The sequence below is a fragment of the Cloeon dipterum genome, chromosome 3 (genome assembly GCF_949628265.1).
Source record: "Cloeon dipterum chromosome 3, ieCloDipt1.1, whole genome shotgun sequence".
NCBI classification, from domain to species: Eukaryota; Metazoa; Arthropoda; class Insecta; order Ephemeroptera; family Baetidae; genus Cloeon; species Cloeon dipterum.
The window spans coordinates 32738268-32756419 of record NC_088788.1 but is presented as its reverse complement, the minus strand read 5'-3'; the positions used below and the strand labels follow the sequence as shown (position 1 = coordinate 32756419).

Here is an 18152-nt window from a genome sequence, read left to right as displayed (position 1 = left end):
GGTGAATGGTGAAGACTGAAGTTGTTTGGCATTACAGCTGGTCGATGCGCCTCCGCACGTACGCCATTGGTTGAGATGGCGCCGACAGACCAATAAGAATTAAGGGCAGAAAAAAATATTTTTACCGCGATACCCGCAGGGCAAAAGGTTCTGGTTGAATTCGATTAATTCCCAATTTTTTAATTTTATTTTATTTCATTTAGCATAAATCTTTTAAGTACAAATGGTTCTGGTAAAACAAGGAATAAAATCTATTTCGAAATGCGCAAACAATTTAATTGATAATTTTTCAATTTAATTGTTTTTACAGTAAGGAGAGTAAAGTAACCTTTACTCTCCTTATTTTACAGTAGGGTAGGTGTAGCAAATTGTAGCTTTTTTAAATAGCGAATTGTTTCAAGACAATGGAGCTATTTATAGGTGTTTTAATATACCTCATAGATTATTGAAAATTGAAGGTATACAAATAAAGAAACGGCATTATAGATAGCTATCCCTACAAAAAATTGCATGGATTAGTGATAGTCTTTAATACTTGATTTTATGGCTTAGCAATAAATGCGCAGGTTTTTCCAATCTAACGGAAAACATTGATTTGTAGCTAATTTTAACAAAAGGGCTGTAGCATAATATTTAAATTTGAATTCAGGTAGATATTGTAAACACAAACGACCAAATCCAGTCAACATCAGAGAAATTTATTAATTCTAAATTTACAGTACAAGGAAATAAATAATAGGAAATCATCTAACATCACAGAAAGAATTCCTAGTCGCACACAGAAGAATTTCAGTGTGTTAAGTGTGCAGTGATATTTCTTGTCGGTACTTTCTTTTTACTATTCACAAGAAACTAAGACGTTATGAACCATCCATCAAATTGAGCTTCGATGCACTATTGTAGTGCGGCAAAGAAATTTCCATCAGCTCAAACTGATCAAATCACAGTCCACCATCCAAGCATCTAAATTTTATATCTTTCCCCATTCAATTCGGTCAGTTCATAGTAATTTTCTGATTTCTTTTACAGTACGTCACTCAAACTTTGACTCACAGCCAAAATTTCAAGTTTTCATGAGAGTGAAGTACAACAGCAGGGGTGAAAGGTCGATTGAATTGAATACCGCTTTACGGATTTACAAAGCACCTGCCAATTGAACTATTCTTCGTCGAGAGATAGCAAAAAATATTCAGCTAGCTGCCACTTCTTGTCGATTCCTCACACGAGACTGATCAACAACTCTGTGTGTAACATTTAATAACTCTGCAGTCTATCATATGCAAGACATGTTGCGCAAAGCACACACATTCATTTTGTCTTCAACACCAGGAGGAATTCCATTAGAGAAATTACAGATCTCGACCTATTCTGGCGATAAAGCTTTACGCTGATATTCCTATTATTTTTTCAAGTAACTAGTGAGAATTTAAAACTAAAATAATAACAAATGCCAAAACCAATATTGAGGGTCCAGAATTGAGATCCAACTTAAGCATAAGTCAGATGGAATACATAAAATATCTGCCTGCCCAGATTCGAGAGTCGGCGATCTGTAATTTTTCCATAGATGGCAATCTCAGTTGGCCACTACGAAACAACTAGATCAATCAACTGTCTAAACATGCGTCTACTCTCAGTTCCTCAAGTAGTTTACCGAATGGGAAATGTTTTCAATATTGACGAAGCTAGCTTTCATCCATTTTCACTGATCTGATATAATATTGCCTTTCAATGCACCTGCTCAACACATTTCAGCTAAATTTTAACTTGTGCAGGTGCAATCACAGCACAGTCATTCTTTAGAGAGTCATTTTGCACAACACAGTAGCAGATGCAGTTTTCTTTCAATTTACATCTAGATTTTGGACCTGGATCAATTTTAAAGTTTGGAATACAGGGAGAAATGTACAAAAGTTGGCCGAGTTGATGCGGCATGTGAGTTAAAGATAATAATTATATAATGACAGGTTGCTTGTAAACTGAATGACGCACGTATACGAACCAACGCACATATACGATTGTCTTCAAGTTTTGAATGGAAATCGATAATACTTACGAGCGAATGCACACTATCCATAATGATAAGATTAATATAGGCTAAATTACTGGTTACTAACAGAGCTAGTAAGCACTTTTCAGGTTAAGAAATCACCTTGAAACAAATTTGGCATTTCCTCACTAGAATTTTCTGGAATCAGTTGATGCGAGCAGTTAAGCAAAGGCAAATTGTGCAATATAGAGAAGCAACATCCCCTAAGGAGATCTAGGAAAAGGAAAAAAATAATTGCTGAAACCAACCTTGTGCTCAAAGCAATTTGTCTTCAATCGACCACAAGGACGGATTGGAACTAATTCTCAAGACCCTGTTCTTTCACCACCAAGTCTTGCCAAAGTTCCGAACAAGAGATTTTACAAAGAAGAGATCGTCACTGTTGACTCCACAAAAGAGCAGCAAATCAATAACCACATTGTTTAAAGGACCACTTAATTCAGGGTGCACCTACTGTAGATTCGCGCGCACGTGGAAATGAGATATATTTTAAGTAAGGAAATTAACAGAAACCCAGAGGACATTAAACCAACAGAATAAAAATTTGAATACTTCAAACTGAGACGTATTGATGAGAAATTCAATTTGAAAGTATCCAGTTGGTTATGAATACATCAAATGAAGCTGACAATTTGAACAGCGGAACCTCATGCCTTCAGGTGCCACCCCGACGCAGCCTGATTCTAATCCTAGTTTGTGGGAGCGGGAGCGGCAGGCACCGCCGCAGCGCCCATTGGGTTGCAGAAAGCATGATAGTAGGCCTGGTAAAAGTTCTCAGCGGGGGGTGGGGGAGGCGGCTGCGAGGTCAGGGCCTTGAAGGCGGCCGCCGTCGAGGATGTCGAGGCCGCCGACGCCCCCTGCGAGTTTTGGTAGGCGTAGCCGTATGAGGAGAGGTCAGGCTTGGTCTCGCTGCCGCCACTGCCGCCAAACGAGCCGAGTGATGGAGGAGGGATGCTGAAGTTGCTCTGCGGCTGCTTCGAGGGCGGTGGTGGCGGTGGGTGCGAGTAGCCGTTCTGCCCGGCGGGCTTGTCTCCCCATCGCCCACCGTTGGAGGATTCGTTTGAAGCGCCGCCGCCATAGTAGCCATTGCGGCGGACTGGCGGTCCACTGCCGTTCTTCATGTCGCGGCCGTTGCTGTAGCCATTTGAGTTGTTCCACCGGGGGCGATCTGCAATTCAGACAAGGGACAGCGGTTAGTTTATTTTCATTTTAGCAGAATACAGGACAATTAACAATGCCATCAAATTAAGTTAACGCAATAAGGTAAAATCAGTATGAAAATAACAAAATAATTAGTGTCGATCCAAGTGGTTGTATCCTATATGATTGAACTAAAGTGGACTGATACAAGGCAATAAGTAGTAAAAGAATTCCAATTTATCCAAATTTACAGTGGTTGGCCGCATTTTCTTGGCAGACTTTGATTCCTCTCGTCAAGATCTAATCAACAGTTAATGACACTTTTTGGGAAAACGCTTTGTTTTAGAATAAAATTAGATTTAAAGTAGGGAGAGAGTGTCCTTACCTGCATCCCAACTTCACAGCCACTTTTCTCAAAAATTTAGTGCTACTTAGGTCAATTTTAGCTTCAATTGAATCCTAAGGGATGTATTGGCAACTAGGATTTCCCAGGAATTTGCAGTATCAATCCTCTTCAATTTGCCACAATATTTAGCAATGGCTAGCTTTAGCGTTTGTCCCCCAGCATTAGATAACATTTTTTTTTAGTGAATTTTGATATCATAGTAAAAATCTTCTAAATCCCCCGGCGGGGGTGCATGGTTTTTGCTTGGAGCGTAATGGAATTTTTCTCGCGATTTCTTTTAGTGGAATTATTTAGCTTTATAATTATTACTGATCAATTTTTCAGTCAAAACAGTTTTACCTCATGCGAATGTAGGTGTATACAAATTTACAGACCTGTCGAAATAGACAAAACTTTCCTCAATTTAGTTCTAAAATTTTGAGTTTTCTAGCTAAAAACTTAATTCATTTTAAATCATTCTCAGATCGTTCGTTTTGGTGGTTTTACAAGAAAAATCCAAATCCAAATTTAGGTACAGTTTTAATTGAAAAGAGGTGTAAGGGTCATCAATATATAGGCAACTCACTCTTTCCGATCCGATCACTCACATTTCTCGCTTTGATGGAAAGAGTCGATGTTAATGCCCTTTTATATTGAGAAGTGTGAGTTGGGCGATAAGTGTGATTCTTCCATAAAGGAATCAAATGATTACGCTTAGTTTTTCCTACGTTAAGGATTTTTTTTATTAAAGATGATTAATGCTAAGTGTTAATGGACTTCTGGATGTGGCGACGACATCGGAAATATTGGCTGAACTGAATGAATGAGTGCGGCGAGGAAAGGACGGAGTTAGTAAGATGGTGATGAGACTCGGCACGTCGTGATGACGTGTGCTGTGTCCTACTTTATTGGACAGGACAGCAACGTTCCTAATTGGAACGCCCGAGGTTACGCGCAGGTTACGCCAGATGCTGTTATCGGTACTGGCGACTGCGAGTCTCTCTGCGACGGCTTTGGTATGGTCTGTCTCTTGAAAAGGTCATCTGGTCTTGGTGGTTGCAAAAATTCATGTCTTTTTTAATTTTGTCGCGTCCATTTATAATTACTCGTCAAACAAAGTGTGTGTGTTGAGTGATTTGTGTGTTGTCCTTGTTTGACGGAATTTAGATATCCCAGGTATCCCTACAAATTCATAACCAACAGAAAGGGAAATTTTGACATTAAACACATGTTGTGGCGAAAAACCATCTAAATCGGCCCATAAACCATCTAATTTACACGTTTTATAATACATCACTATTTCCCGAAACATATTATAAGCATGCAACAGAGTAAATTATAATTCCAAAGCAAAGAAAAAAAGTACTAAATTACTATTTAAAGGTTTAAAGGAATTTAAAGATAATAAAAATTCCACTCACTCTTTCCATTCATGCCTCCGTAAGATCCCCTGCTGCTGACCAGTTCCATCAGCTTGGGATTAACCACTTGATTGGCCTCGCGCAGCACTGACACCAGGTCCTTGGCCTGGCGAGAGTTACTCGGCGTGAAAAAGGCGTATGAGGTGCCGCTCTGGCACGATCGGCCAGTCCGTCCGATGCGGTGGATGTAGTCCTCGGACGAGTTTGGGTAGTCGAAATTGATGACGAACTTGACATCCTCAACGTCTGTTGAACAAATGCGATCAGTCACATGATCCGGCGGGAAATAAGAAATCGTAAGGCATGCACTCATGCATTTCGACAAAAGAGCAGGGGGGAAAATTGCTGATTCGTTTATTTGCAAAGTCTGTCACATCAGGAAGAGTCAACAATTTTTCGCAACTCCTACTTGTTAAACTAGACGAAAATATAATATCATATTATCATATAAATGGTGAGTTGAAAGTAGCACATGATCAAGAATTGATTATTATTTGAACTATGAATGAGGAAGCAGCAGAAAAAATGACATTGAAAAGGAACAAAAACGCATCATTATCATCAATTAAGGTTGTCTGGGCACAACATTTTTAATTGTACAATCCTATCAAATAGGTCAGGGCGCTGGCATTAAAATCCTTTTTGACTTAAACATGCGCGGAGTTGGTTTCTAATTTGAGTGAGACACAACGCTTCGATTTTGTGTCTTTGAGGGCAAAACTCAAACCCAATGGAAAGCAAGAGTGGCATAAATTTTCATTAAATTATGTGTATTGATCTAAAACGGAATAAATCAGCGATGCTTCTATCAATAGAATACACATATTTGCGCATGCGCAAAGTTATTGGAATAAGCTACTCTCTACAACTGAATTCAAATTAAACGCTATATCATCGAAAACCCAGCCAAAGAAATATTGTTTCTAATGTTTTGAAGTTTTAACCTTTTAAAATGATGCTCTTTGAGGCACCATGTAAATGGGGGAAACTAGGAAAAAATTTAAAAACAGTAATAAATTGGTAAGACTAGAGAAATGAGACTAAGGGGTTTGGTCGCACCCCAGACAACCTTAAAAAGTGTACGGACTAATTAGATAGGTTCGCTTTTTCAGCAAGACTTACCTTTGAACAAGTGCAGCCTTGCTTGCCAAAATTAATTCTTAAAGAAAAAAGATTTGCGAACCAAGTCCGACACAGACCCAGTGTGGCCAAGAGCGTGATGCCCCTCACATTAGTAGAGGCAATGCCCAATGAAGCAGCGTGATTGCGGCTCCGAGCCTAACAAATTCACACAGCAACCATCAGACACCTGCCTCTGAAAAAAATACAATGCAACAAATGAACGTGGCACCAGACTGTCGGTTGTTCAGTTATTATTTCGCTATCCTACCATCATGCTACCAGTCTGGACCCTTCCAGTGCTACCTTCTCACCCAACAGCGCGCGCACAAACATTCGACTGACCTAAGCCTCGTGCCGCTACATCGGTGGCAACCAGAATCGGGCACCGCCCATTTCTGAACTCTGGAATCAAAAGAATAAAATCATTACCGGCGGCATCTCCTTTAGCAAGTAAGAAAACTGCTTAAGAGAGAAAATTTGTACTAGTGGCAGCGATGACTATTCATTTCATGCACTCAACTTTCAAGGAAACTTTATTATTCCACATTTTAATCTGCCAAGAAAATTGAATGAGAAGCATTGCATTAATGTTTTAAGCGAAATCTTATGATGTAGAGATCTTTGATGAAAAGAATCGATTGATCTCACACAAAAACATTCCCTTGCAGTGCAAAAATACAGCACATTTTCTGAAATGTTATGGAATTAGTATTTTATCACGTTGGTCAAGTGCACACATTTACACAGATAAGACTGTAAAAATAAAAGGCGCTTCCTGTTTCAAGTTTGAAAAGTAATATTTACCTTTCAGTACATGGTCACGCTCTGGTTGTGACTTGTCCCCATGGATTGCCACTGCGGGCCAACTAGAAAGGAAACAACTCTGTAAGATATGTGAACCACATTTTGTATCTTCTCACCCTTCACGCTTGATGTTGCGAGTGATTTCTTCCACTTTGCGCTTTGTCTCAACAAAAATGATGGTTTTGCTGTCACTTTCCGCTCTCACTTCCTGGAGAAGTTTGCTTAACCTGTCAATGGAGGATGAGCACTTTGTAACTTTAAGAGAAAGACAATGTTACTTGAAAGGCTTTTCATGTTCCATGCAAACATCCACGATTTGGAGAATATTGTGATTAGCAGAGAGCTGCAAAGAGCCAATGTTGATTTGGATGTAGTCAGTGAGGAACTCTTCAGCCAGGTTCTTCACTTCCTTTGGCCAGGTTGCTGACCACATGAGAGTCTGTCGGTCAGGCTGAAAGAAATTATTTTATTAATGAACGTTACATTTTAGAAAACGCAACATGCGGTGTTTAATTTTTAAAAAAAAAGTCTATGTTTACTTCTAGTCAATCAACAAATTTTAAAAACAAAAGAGATTTACTGCTGCAATGTATGTCATTCATTGTTATATTTAATTGAAACTTGTTAATTAGGAAATGTTTTGAGACACCTTAGAAAAATGTGAATGAAGCTACTATAGAACTCGAAATGGGGGCGTGAAAACTATCCATTTAAAAGCAAAGATGAACAAAAACAGCAGATACTTGTGATTCAATTGACCTATGTGTATTAAGTTATATTTTAATAGGGAAGAATTCTGCATTTCTGATCAAATACAAACAGGGTGACTGATGTTTAAGTAGCTTGTAGCTTTTGTATACATTAACCTTTGCGCTTCACCAAACAAGCAAAATATTCATTATTTAAAATTAAAATCATTTGACAAATCAGAAAAAATGGGAATCAAGTGGTTGCAACGACAGTTTACACCCACCCTGATCTGCTCGACAATCTTCCTGATCTGGGGCTCGAATCCCATGTCCAGCATGCGGTCCGCCTCATCAAGCACAAGGTAAGTGCAGCGCCTCAGGTTGGTGGTGCCCCTTTCGAGGAAGTCGATCAGCCTGCCCGGTGTAGCAATCACAATCTCCACACCCCTCTCCAGATCCCTGGCCTGCGGCCCTTTGGGGGCGCCGCCAAAGATGCACGTGTTGCGGATGAAGGAGGAGGTGCCAAAATCAATGGCCACCTGCTGGATCTGCTGGGCCAGCTCGCGAGTGGGCGCCAGCACCAGGGCGATTGGGCCGTCGCCCTTGCTCAGTGGCTGCTGGTTGTTGATGTGCACCACCGAAGGCAGCACGTAGGCCAGTGTCTTGCCAGAGCCGGTCATTGCAATGCCCACCATGTCGCGTCCGCTCAGGGCGATCGGCCAGCCTTGTGACTGGATTGAGGTTGGGTCCTGGAAACCTTGTTTCCTGCAATAAGCGAATTTAACTTGATTAGCCAACAACAGAGAAAGGATTTCCTTGAACATTACATTTTAATCAAAACAAATTTAGTAAAATAATGGTGGATTTCCCTAATAATTAATAAGGAAACAACCTGGTCATTGATATTGAGAGTGAAGCTTATTTTTTACGAATTCTAAATATAAATATTAAATAGGAAGAATAAGCAAAAAAGTTGAAAGTATTTGTGTACTGAATTTGATTGAAACACGTACTTGATTTCATTGATGATGTAGTCAGGGAAGTTTCCCTCCTCAAAGTGTTGCAGAGGATTGGGAACCTCAGTGCCCTTGACCGTGATTTCGAGCTTTGCCCTGTAGGCCTCAACCTCCATGCGTGACCGGTTGGACACGTTGATGTGCGGCTGGTAGAAGTTCTTGTGGAAAGGCTGCAGCGACTTCATGTTCCATGATGGCTTGCGCAGCGATTCTCCTGGCTGCTTGCCTGATTTGCCATTACGACCAAAGTCACCGCCGCCGCCCCTGTAGCCGCCGCCGCCACCAAAGCCACCACCGCGTCCATAGCTTCCTCGATCGTCGAAACGCCGTTTCATGTTTTCGTTTGAAGAGTTGTTGCGGAACCTAATGAATTTTGTCGTTTCTTGAGATAGCAATTCGTACAGAGAAGGGGAGACTTTTATCAATAGATAACGCACACGATCAATTTCATTGCATTTTCGTCATTTAGTTATGCGGAAACAGTATATATAATCTATCCATGCATTGAAAACTAGAGCATTTGAAAGTGCATTTTACCGTTACACTAGATTGCAATACACAACGGACTATTAACATGAAAAGAAGCCATGACGGAGTTCAATCTAGTAATAAATTATCGCAAAAATTGATCAGTTTGAGCAATTAACTTGGAATAAAAACCAAAGCCTTAGAGAAGCATTATTAGAGTGTATTTTGAGAAGGAAATAACACACGTTCACAAGAAAACTTACATGATTTTGAGGTGACTATAGCGAACGTGGAGGTTATCTGCTGCAAAAGTGGAACTCACTGAAAAACAATTGAACATGCATTAGATACATACACCTACATATAACGTTGCACGAGCTAGAAGAGAACAAGGATAAAGTGACATTTTACATTGCAGTTATTGATCGGATTTTTGGTGAGCTACCTAACGCAACGTAGCGGAGGAAAAGTCTCCTTTTATATCCTAAATAGAAGCTTGATATTCTTAGTCTTGAATAATTCTGTGTAATCAGCTAAAGCACCTCATAAGAAAGAGGATTTCCGAATTTTTTGATGAAAGAAATCGAGATTGACTTACCCCTGTCCCACAATATGGCGGAAGCGAGATGAGTGAGTGTGAGTGGGGGCCGGCCGGGAAACAACTGAGAGAGCGAGACGCGCAAAAGATGCGCAAACGACGAGTTCTGCGCCAGCGGCGCGAAATAGGTGCGGGATTTTTTTCACTAATGCAAGTGAAAAGATATCTGATATTATGGATTGGCTCGCTACCACACCGCTCATTCGAGGGGGTTTTCTGTTTTATTTACATATTGCTCAAGCAACATTTTTGGCACAACATCTATTTATTCTCGTTTAATATTTTGCTTTTTCCCATTTTTAAATCTCTAAAAAACACTGTTGCTATTTCAGAAAATTTAAAACCTAAAAAATCTCTTATTCCAAACATACAATTTCCTTATTTCTCATTTCGAACTTTTCTCTAACTGGGGAAATGAGAATAGAATAAAAATCCTACAATTATATTTCATCCTTGCTATTTTCTCGGCTTTTTATTGAAATTTTTGCATTCGTAGCAAAACGTGTCATGTATTTATCAAAAGGGAAAAATAATATTTTCCCCGTCAATTTTTAGCTGGAGCTGGGAAGCCATTGTCAGCAATGATTTGAGCGTAAACTTGAGCGGAAAGCTTTCTCGTCCTCGGCCTGGCGGGATCATTGAAGTCGACACCATACAATCCGAATTTTTGCCTTTAATTATAAAACATTAGGAATTTCAAATCACAATTTAGACGTAATGTTTCTCACGAGTATCCAGCAGTCCATTCAAAGTTATCAATAATACTCCATGCGGTGTAGCCATAAATGTTACAACCGTCCAGGTTGATGGCTTTCATAAGTTCATTGATGTAATTCTAAATTTTAACAGGCATTAAATCCTTTTTTTGTATGGTCACTCACAACAAAAGTATTACTGTGTAATAATTGGCCCTGTCGACGTCATTGATTTCTCCAAGATCAGCAAATCCATTTTCAGTGACAATCAGTCTGACGCCGTTGAATTCGTTGTTGATCCAATTCACTAGTTTGCGGAATCCCCAAGGAACGACCTTTTGGATTGTTTCAAATCACATTTTAAAGTTAATTTTTAAGGCTTTTTTAAAAACCTTGAGCCAGGGAGCTGCAGATGCGGGCCATGACGGATCCTGAGACTTGTATAAATCTTGGTCCTTGTCATAACTGGTATAATTTCCTTCCCTGATACCGTATTCAGCCAGCTCGGTGGTGTAATGATTCAGTCCAAAGAAGTCATAGGTTCCTGCAGATAAGAAAGTGATTTATATTTGAAAAAAATCTATCTTTTAACAAATGCAGCAACCTCTATCAATAAATAATAATTTAATCAGTTGAAATAGTACAAATTTTACATTAATTTTTTTTTAACTTTGGTTGCTAAATTTTTTATATCTTTTACTAATTTATTAATTCACGAGCTCCAGACCTTTAATATAATCCACCCAAGTTTGTCCAAACTCAGGAAGTCTGGACACAGGGTAGCCTTCCTCAGCACTATGCCTAGCGACGTATTCCTTCATGATTGGCGGATAGTCTCCATCAACGCTGAAAATCGGATGGGCGAACCATCCAAGCTAAAACATAAATTTTGGACCAAATTAATATTGGTGCTCATTGCACTTACTAGAAAAAGAAATATATTTTCTTGACAATAACGGGGGTGTGATGATTTTCTTAATTCTCGTGAAGTGCAAAAACATTTAGGGATCCCAGTTGAACATTTATTATCATTATTTTAAAATTTCTGCCTGTATATCTGATCTTTTAGTCAAGAAACAAAATTTGTTCATAAAAACCTTAAACTGCATGGCGCGCTCAGCTGCCTCGATGTCCGCGGCGCTCTGTGTTTTCGGCTCAATCCAGCCGCTGTCCAGAGTGATTCCAATCTCGCCTGCGACCAAAAATCAAACAGTCCAATTTTCCAGGCACCTCTATGCTTATGAACTAACCATTCTGGGTTGCTCTGTAGTTGTCGTCGTAGATGTGCCAGGCACGGGCGTGCGATTTGATTTGGTTGTGTGCCGCGATGTAATCCGTCTGGCCGCTGCCAACCACACGGGGTGCGTTTCCTCCATAACCGTAGCCAAGTTCGGACTGAACCCAAGGCTCGTTAAAGGTGATCCACGACTTGACCTGGTGCCAAAAACCAAGACATTTTTTACATATCATCACTAAACAATCTTAAATCAAAGTTTTCTTTTAGTGAGGTCCACTCTGCCAAGAGAATAAACACCACACATATGTCATGTGTGCTGATCAAATTTAAATCTAGGTAAATTACCCTATCACCAAATGAGCTAAACGCGAGGTTAGCGTAATCTCCAAAAATGTCAACGACTTCCTCATTGAGCCATCCTCCAGTTTCCTGCAGCTGTTGAGGCAAATCCCAGTGGTAGAGGGTAACCTGTGTTTGGGAAATCAATTTAAAAATTATTATTCGTGTAAGAGGAAACGTCAGCCAAAAAGCGTACAAGAGGAGTGATGCCATTATCTAGCAGAGCGTTGATCAGATTATTGTAATAGTCGATACCGGCTTGGTTGATCTGGTCGATACGGCCAGTTGGAAGAATACGCGACCATGATAGGGAAAAGCGGTAGAAGTTCACCTGCGGAGTTTGAATTGATCCATTTAATTATGAGAATCCAATAACATGATAAGTAAAGTCTTTGTTCTGTTTTATAATTTCTGTATATATGACACCTGTTATCATTATAATACCCTAAAATTCAGATTTGTTTAGAGTTAAAAAATAACTCTCTTATCTTTCATTCTTATCATATAATCAACCGCAGCGTTTAAGCTGACTGATGTTATAGATTTTCAAAAAATTCCAAGCAATGAATAATAATCAGTCTTTTTGACTATGTTTTATGTTTAAAGTAATCTCGAAATTTTCACAAGATTACAATGTAGTAGCGTTTAATGTATTGTTTTTCATCTATTTGAGCAAGAATTTTCACAGGGGGTCACAATGGCTGCAATAGAAACAAATTTTCATGCTCTATACACAAGGCATAAATATGATTCATGCAGATATCTTTGGAAACTTCGGAATTGGAACCAATATTAAAATAGTGCATTCTCCTCAAATTCGGAGCTTAAGGCACCAATCAATTGAAGCAAACCAATTTAATCTCGCTCACCCCAGTTTCTTTGAGTGCGGCCACGTCGTCAAGGTACTTGTGGTACGAGTCGGCTGCTACATCTCCGGTCGAGTAATCCGCAATACCTCCATCGAAGGCGTGGGTCATAAAGTCCCAGATATTCTCTCCCTTGCCTGCGAATCAAACCGATATCGTAAACTTGGTCTGAATTAAAAAAATTAGAGCGAACCATCCTCGTTCCAGCCACCCTCGATCTGGTAGGCGGCAGTAGCGGCGCCCCAGATGAAGCCGTCCGGGAAAGTGCCGTAAAGGAAATCATCCTGGGCCACGGCGGGGCCGCAGCGGCCCACCACCAGCAGCACCAGCGCCAAGCACCACTTGCCACCTGCCAGGGTCATAATTGCAAAATGCTGCCGTGCGGCTCTCCTCGGTTTTATTTAAATAGGCAGCCATATCAGATGATAAGGAGTAAAGACAAGATCAGCTTTATGGTTTCCCCGTAACAGAAAGCTGTTAAACTTTGCACTTCTTGCCAGATCCTTGAGATTTCTTTTGATAAACCAATTATAATCACTACCCGCAACTTGTCTTTAAAGCAAATATCATGGACATAAATAGTATTAAGTACCTCAATTCATACAGAAATAGATAATTTAATTGCTGTTAAAAATAAAAATTGGAAATACATGTATTATACAAGGTATAACTACAGAGCAACCCAGAATGGTTAGTTCATAAGCAGGGTGCCTGGAAAATTTGACTGTTTGATTTTTGGTTGCAGGCGAGATTGGAATCACCCTGGACAGCGGCTGGATCGAGCCGAAAACACAGAGCGCCGCGGACATCGAGGCAGCTGAGCGCGCCATGCAGTTTAAGGTTTTTTGGAATACATATATATAAATATTATGATTCTACTTATAAGTCGATACCTTTCATGTTTTTTTTTGTGATTGCTAATAACCATTACTATTTATCATAAACACTGCGAATTTGTAAATATTTAACTGTATGTTTCAATCAATTTCATAGTATTAAAAAAGGATATTTAGAATAAAACCCAATTTTTTATTAACAGGTTATTATTGCAATATCAATTGCCCTGGAGGATAGCAAAATATAGAATTGGCAAAGAATAAATGGAATTCTATTCTTAATTTTTAGCTGGTGCGGGGAAGCCATTGTCAGCAATAATTTGTGCGTACACCTGAGCAGAATACTTCCTCGTCCTAGGTCTAGCGGGGTCGTTGAAGTCAACGCTGTACAGTCCGAATTTTTGTCTGTGATTTAACAGTCGTTAAAATATCTTAAATCACGATTAGACGTAATTTTTCTCACGAGTATCCAGCAGCCCATTCAAAGTTATCAATAATGCTCCAGGCGGTGTAGCCATAAATGTTACAGCCGTCCAGGTTGATGGCTTTCATCAGTTCATTGATGTAGCTCTGTTTTCCTACAAGCATTAAAAATACATGTTTTCTCGGATTGGCTCCAAAAACATTACAGTATAATAATTGGCTCTGTCGACGTCATTGATTTCTCCAAGATCAGCATATCCGTTTTCAGTGACGATCAACCTGACGCCGTTATATTCGTTGTTGATCCAGTTCACCAATTTTCGGAATCCCCATGGGACAACCTTTTTTATGGGTTTAAATCATATAGACATGTAAAACTGTACGTTTATGTATGTAGCGCTTTTTAAAAACCTTGAGCCAGGGAGCTGCAGACGAAGGCCACGATGGATCAGCGGATGTAGATACATCTTGGTCCTTGTCGTAACTGGTCCAGTTCCCTTCCCAAACGCTGTATTCAGCCAGCGCCGAGGTGTAATGGTTCAATCCAAAGAAATCAGAGGTTCCTAACGAGTATTTTGATTTTAAAATGGCTTATATATCATGAAAAATTTTAATAATATATTTTACAAGAGCCAAAAATATGACCGAAATTATTAATTTTATATTATATCATGATTAGATCTGACTGAGCTGTGATACAATAAAAATATATAACGGATTTAAAATGATAAAAATAATTAAAACCTTTGATGTAATCAACCCAAGTCTGTCCGAACTCTGGAAGCCTTGACACTGGGAAGCCTTCCTCTGCACTGTGCCTAGCAACATATTCCTTCATGACTGGTGGGTAATCTCCATCAACACTGAAAATGGGGTGGGCGAACCATCCAAGCTAAAAAAGTAGAGATTTTGATACACCACATATCAGGAGTTCCTATAAATATTTTTTCAGTTTTGAAGGTTGGAATATTATATAATTGTTTTATCCCAAGTATTCATTCAGGTATTTAATGAATGTGTGCACGCAGAGAGTGCAGAGTGTGAAATAAAATAGTCGATCTCTAGTAGCCAAACTGAGCAGTTCATTCCTTTCTCCTACCCGGCCACCGTGCAACGCATACATTTCAATAATGACATAAGTCTTCCTGTAAAACAGTTTTTCAGGATAGATTTTAAACCTTAAACTGCATGTTGCGTTCAGCCGCCTCGATGTCCGCGGCGCTCTGTGTTTTCGGCTCGGCCCAGCCGCTGTCCAGAGTGATTCCAATTTCGCCTGTGGCCACAAATAAAAATAAATATTGCGACTTTAAACAATCAAGCTGTCCGAACTAACCATTCTGGGTTGCTCTGTAGTTGTCGTCGTAGATGTGCCAGGCACGGGCGTGCGATTTTATTTGGTTGTGCGCTGCGATATAGTCCGTCTGGCCGCTGCCCACAATGCGGGGCGCGTTTCCGCCGTAACCGTAGCCAAGGACAGACTGAACCCAAGGCTCATTGAAGGTGATCCAAGATTTAACCTGTTTTACAAAACATACCAAGAAGTTTTGTGTAAAATAAATTCTCTCCACTTTGGTCGATTTCACTCTTATGAATTTTGTGCCAAAAATCTCAAATTTCTTAAGTTTAATTGGTCTAACAATTATATTTACCCTATCACCAAATGAGCTGAAGGCAAGGTTGGCGTAATCTCCAAAAATGTCGACGACCTCCTCATTGAGCCATCCTCCGATTTCCTGCAACGGCTGAGGCAAATCCCAGTGGTAAAGGGTAACCTAGATTTGGCACATTGAATTAAAATTTGTGTGTCGGGGAACGTCAGCAATAAACCGTACGAGAGGAGTGATGCCGTTATCTAAAAGAGCGTTGATCACATTATTGTAATAGTCGATTCCGTCTTGATTGATTTGGTCGATACGGCCGGTAGGAAGAATGCGCGACCACGACAGAGAGAAGCGGTAAAAATTCACCTGTGAGGAGGAAATGGTCTCATTAAAACATTAATAAATGAACACAACCGACAATGGCTATTTTTACTGTTTTATTTCTATCACTATCAGTTTCTATTATGATGACCAATAATTTAAGGAAACAACTATATTTCTCACCCCAGTTTCTTTCAGAGCAGCCACGTCGTCAAGGTACTTGTTGTACGAGTCTGCCGCAATATCTCCGGTCGAGTTATCCGAAATGCCTCCATCGTAGGCGTGGGTCATAAAGTCCCAGATATTCTCTCCCTTGCCTGCGAATTAAACCGCTATCGCAAACTGGGTCTGAATTTAAAAAAATTAGAGCGAACGTACCATTCTCGTTCCAGGCGCCCTCGATTTGGTAGGCGGCGGTAGCGGCGCCCCAGATGAAGCCGTCCGGGAAGGTGCCGTAAAGGAAATCATCCTGGGCCACGGCGGGGCCGCAGCGGCCCACCACCAGCAGAACCAGCGCCAAGCACCACTTGCTGCCTGTCGGGGTCATGGTGGTGATTTGATGCCAAGCTGATTTTCTCGGTCTATTTTAAACTAGCGGCCTTATCGGATGATAAGGAGCAGAAATTATAAATTATGAAATAATATGCATGCACTTAAGCTGTCAGTCTTCAAAGAAGAGGGAGAAAATCGTACGCTTCACCTGATAACAAGTTCAGATTACTTTTGTGAGCGGTCAAATTTCGCCAGGAAATGACGGGATTCACTCAGCAGTTTGCGTAAAAAAGGCGGCTACTTGTGAGAGCAAATTATTTGTGGCTTATACCTTCAAGGTCAGCCCCACTCATTTTCAAAGGAATAAATTTTTAAAAGCATTTTTGTCGAGTTTCATATGCGTGTGTAATGCTTGCAAACGGAATAATATCTCATGAGAAATTTTATAGGGAGGCAAAACATTTTTTTAATACAAAAACTGAACCATTTATAACACATTGAATCGTATTGTTAAGGAATTTATGCAAGATATGAGAGATATATTCATGTATTTTGAAGATTTATTACTCGCTGCGGAATATCAGAGATGACAAAAGGTGGTTAATTTATTGACTCAAAATGCTCAAGTAGCTCAACGGGTTGGGACTCGCCACTTTTGCTGGTTTCGCACCTTTTCCAGCGGCTTTTGGAATTATTGTCTGGCGTTTTAATAAAAGATTGGTGCTGGGAGGCGAAAATATGGCCATATTGGACTCAAGCTCCTCTATGCGGCCACTCGGTGAGCTCACATAGTCCTCGGGAATTGCGCTGAGCAGAGAAAAATTTTAAGACCATAGAGAGATATATATATATATATATATATATATATATATATATATATATATATATATATATATATATATATATATATATATATATATATATATTAAGAATATTAGGGGACTTAAAGTAATCTGTTTATGGAATATCCTTTAAGTAGAGCAAAATTAATTTCTTTGGGAGAGACCAAAGAAAATATATTCCTTGGTTTGGTCTCAAATTTACTTTTTTCTACGTTTTTAATATTAAAAGTTTGCTGAATTGCAGAGGAAGTCGCTTTAAATTTCGACTTACAGCGGTGGAATGCTCATCGGTGCATATATTTGTCCGGATTCACACACGGGGAGAATAAAAGCGAGTTTGCAATAAAAATTCTTTCGGGTTGGGGAAGAAATGATAGAATGGGGATGAGAAGCCTGACAAACCCGTGTGTAAAGCTTGTGCTTTGGGTTGCTGCTTTTTTCGCTGTAATGATTTATTTCCAAAGTAAAATAATGTACATGGAACTTAAAAAATTATGATAATTTGAACTTTAAAACCACCACTGAAATATCAGCCCTGCAATGAATGCTTCTGACCATTTTTACTTTTTGCCTCAAAATGTTGACATTTATTTATTTATAGTTGTTTATTCTCAATTGTGTCAAATTACAATTATTTAACGGGATTGTAAAAAAAGTTCATATTGCACAATATGTTTCACGACTGTGAGCAATCATTAATGAGCTGAATGATTTAGCTGAATTAAAGTGTGCAGATTAATTTGAATGGTAGTTCATTGATTTAATTTGTGCATCTCGTAAAACCATCTTGCCATTCAAGATAAAATC

At 39.6% G+C, this 18152-nt stretch overlaps 2 protein-coding genes across 3 annotated transcripts; both read right to left on the bottom strand.

Moving 5' to 3' along the window:
* Positions 1-677: 677 nt before the first annotated feature.
* On the bottom strand, positions 678-9765 carry LOC135938662 (uncharacterized). 2 transcript variants are annotated; one of them, XM_065482483.1, is made up of 10 exons: positions 9694-9765; positions 9359-9416; positions 8625-8990; positions 7896-8376; positions 7201-7373; positions 7039-7149; positions 6923-6984; positions 6461-6520; positions 4997-5242; positions 678-3218 (listed from the first exon to the last, which is right to left on the bottom strand). In XM_065482483.1, coding segments are annotated over exons 2-10 (1980 nt in total). In that variant the 5' UTR covers positions 9361-9416; positions 9694-9765; the 3' UTR covers positions 678-2739. The 2 variants fall into 2 exon arrangements, with proteins under 2 accessions (XP_065338555.1, XP_065338556.1); XM_065482484.1 differs by lacking the exon at positions 9694-9765 and adding an exon at positions 9541-9677.
* Positions 9766-10133: 368 nt separating this feature from the next.
* LOC135938394 (lactase/phlorizin hydrolase-like) lies at positions 10134-16699 on the bottom strand. The gene is made up of 22 exons (XM_065482014.1): positions 16390-16699; positions 16195-16328; positions 15922-16056; positions 15739-15861; positions 15423-15606; positions 15268-15362; positions 14834-14981; positions 14501-14652; positions 14296-14430; positions 14130-14236; positions 13954-14071; positions 13024-13228; positions 12834-12967; positions 12161-12295; positions 11971-12093; positions 11639-11822; positions 11486-11580; positions 11116-11263; positions 10781-10932; positions 10589-10723; positions 10422-10528; positions 10134-10364 (listed from the first exon to the last, which is right to left on the bottom strand). Exons 1-22 carry the CDS (start codon positions 16556-16558, stop codon positions 10238-10240), a joined length of 3045 nt encoding a protein of 1014 aa, XP_065338086.1. The 5' UTR covers positions 16559-16699; the 3' UTR covers positions 10134-10237.
* Between the last annotated feature and the right edge of the window lie 1453 nt (positions 16700-18152).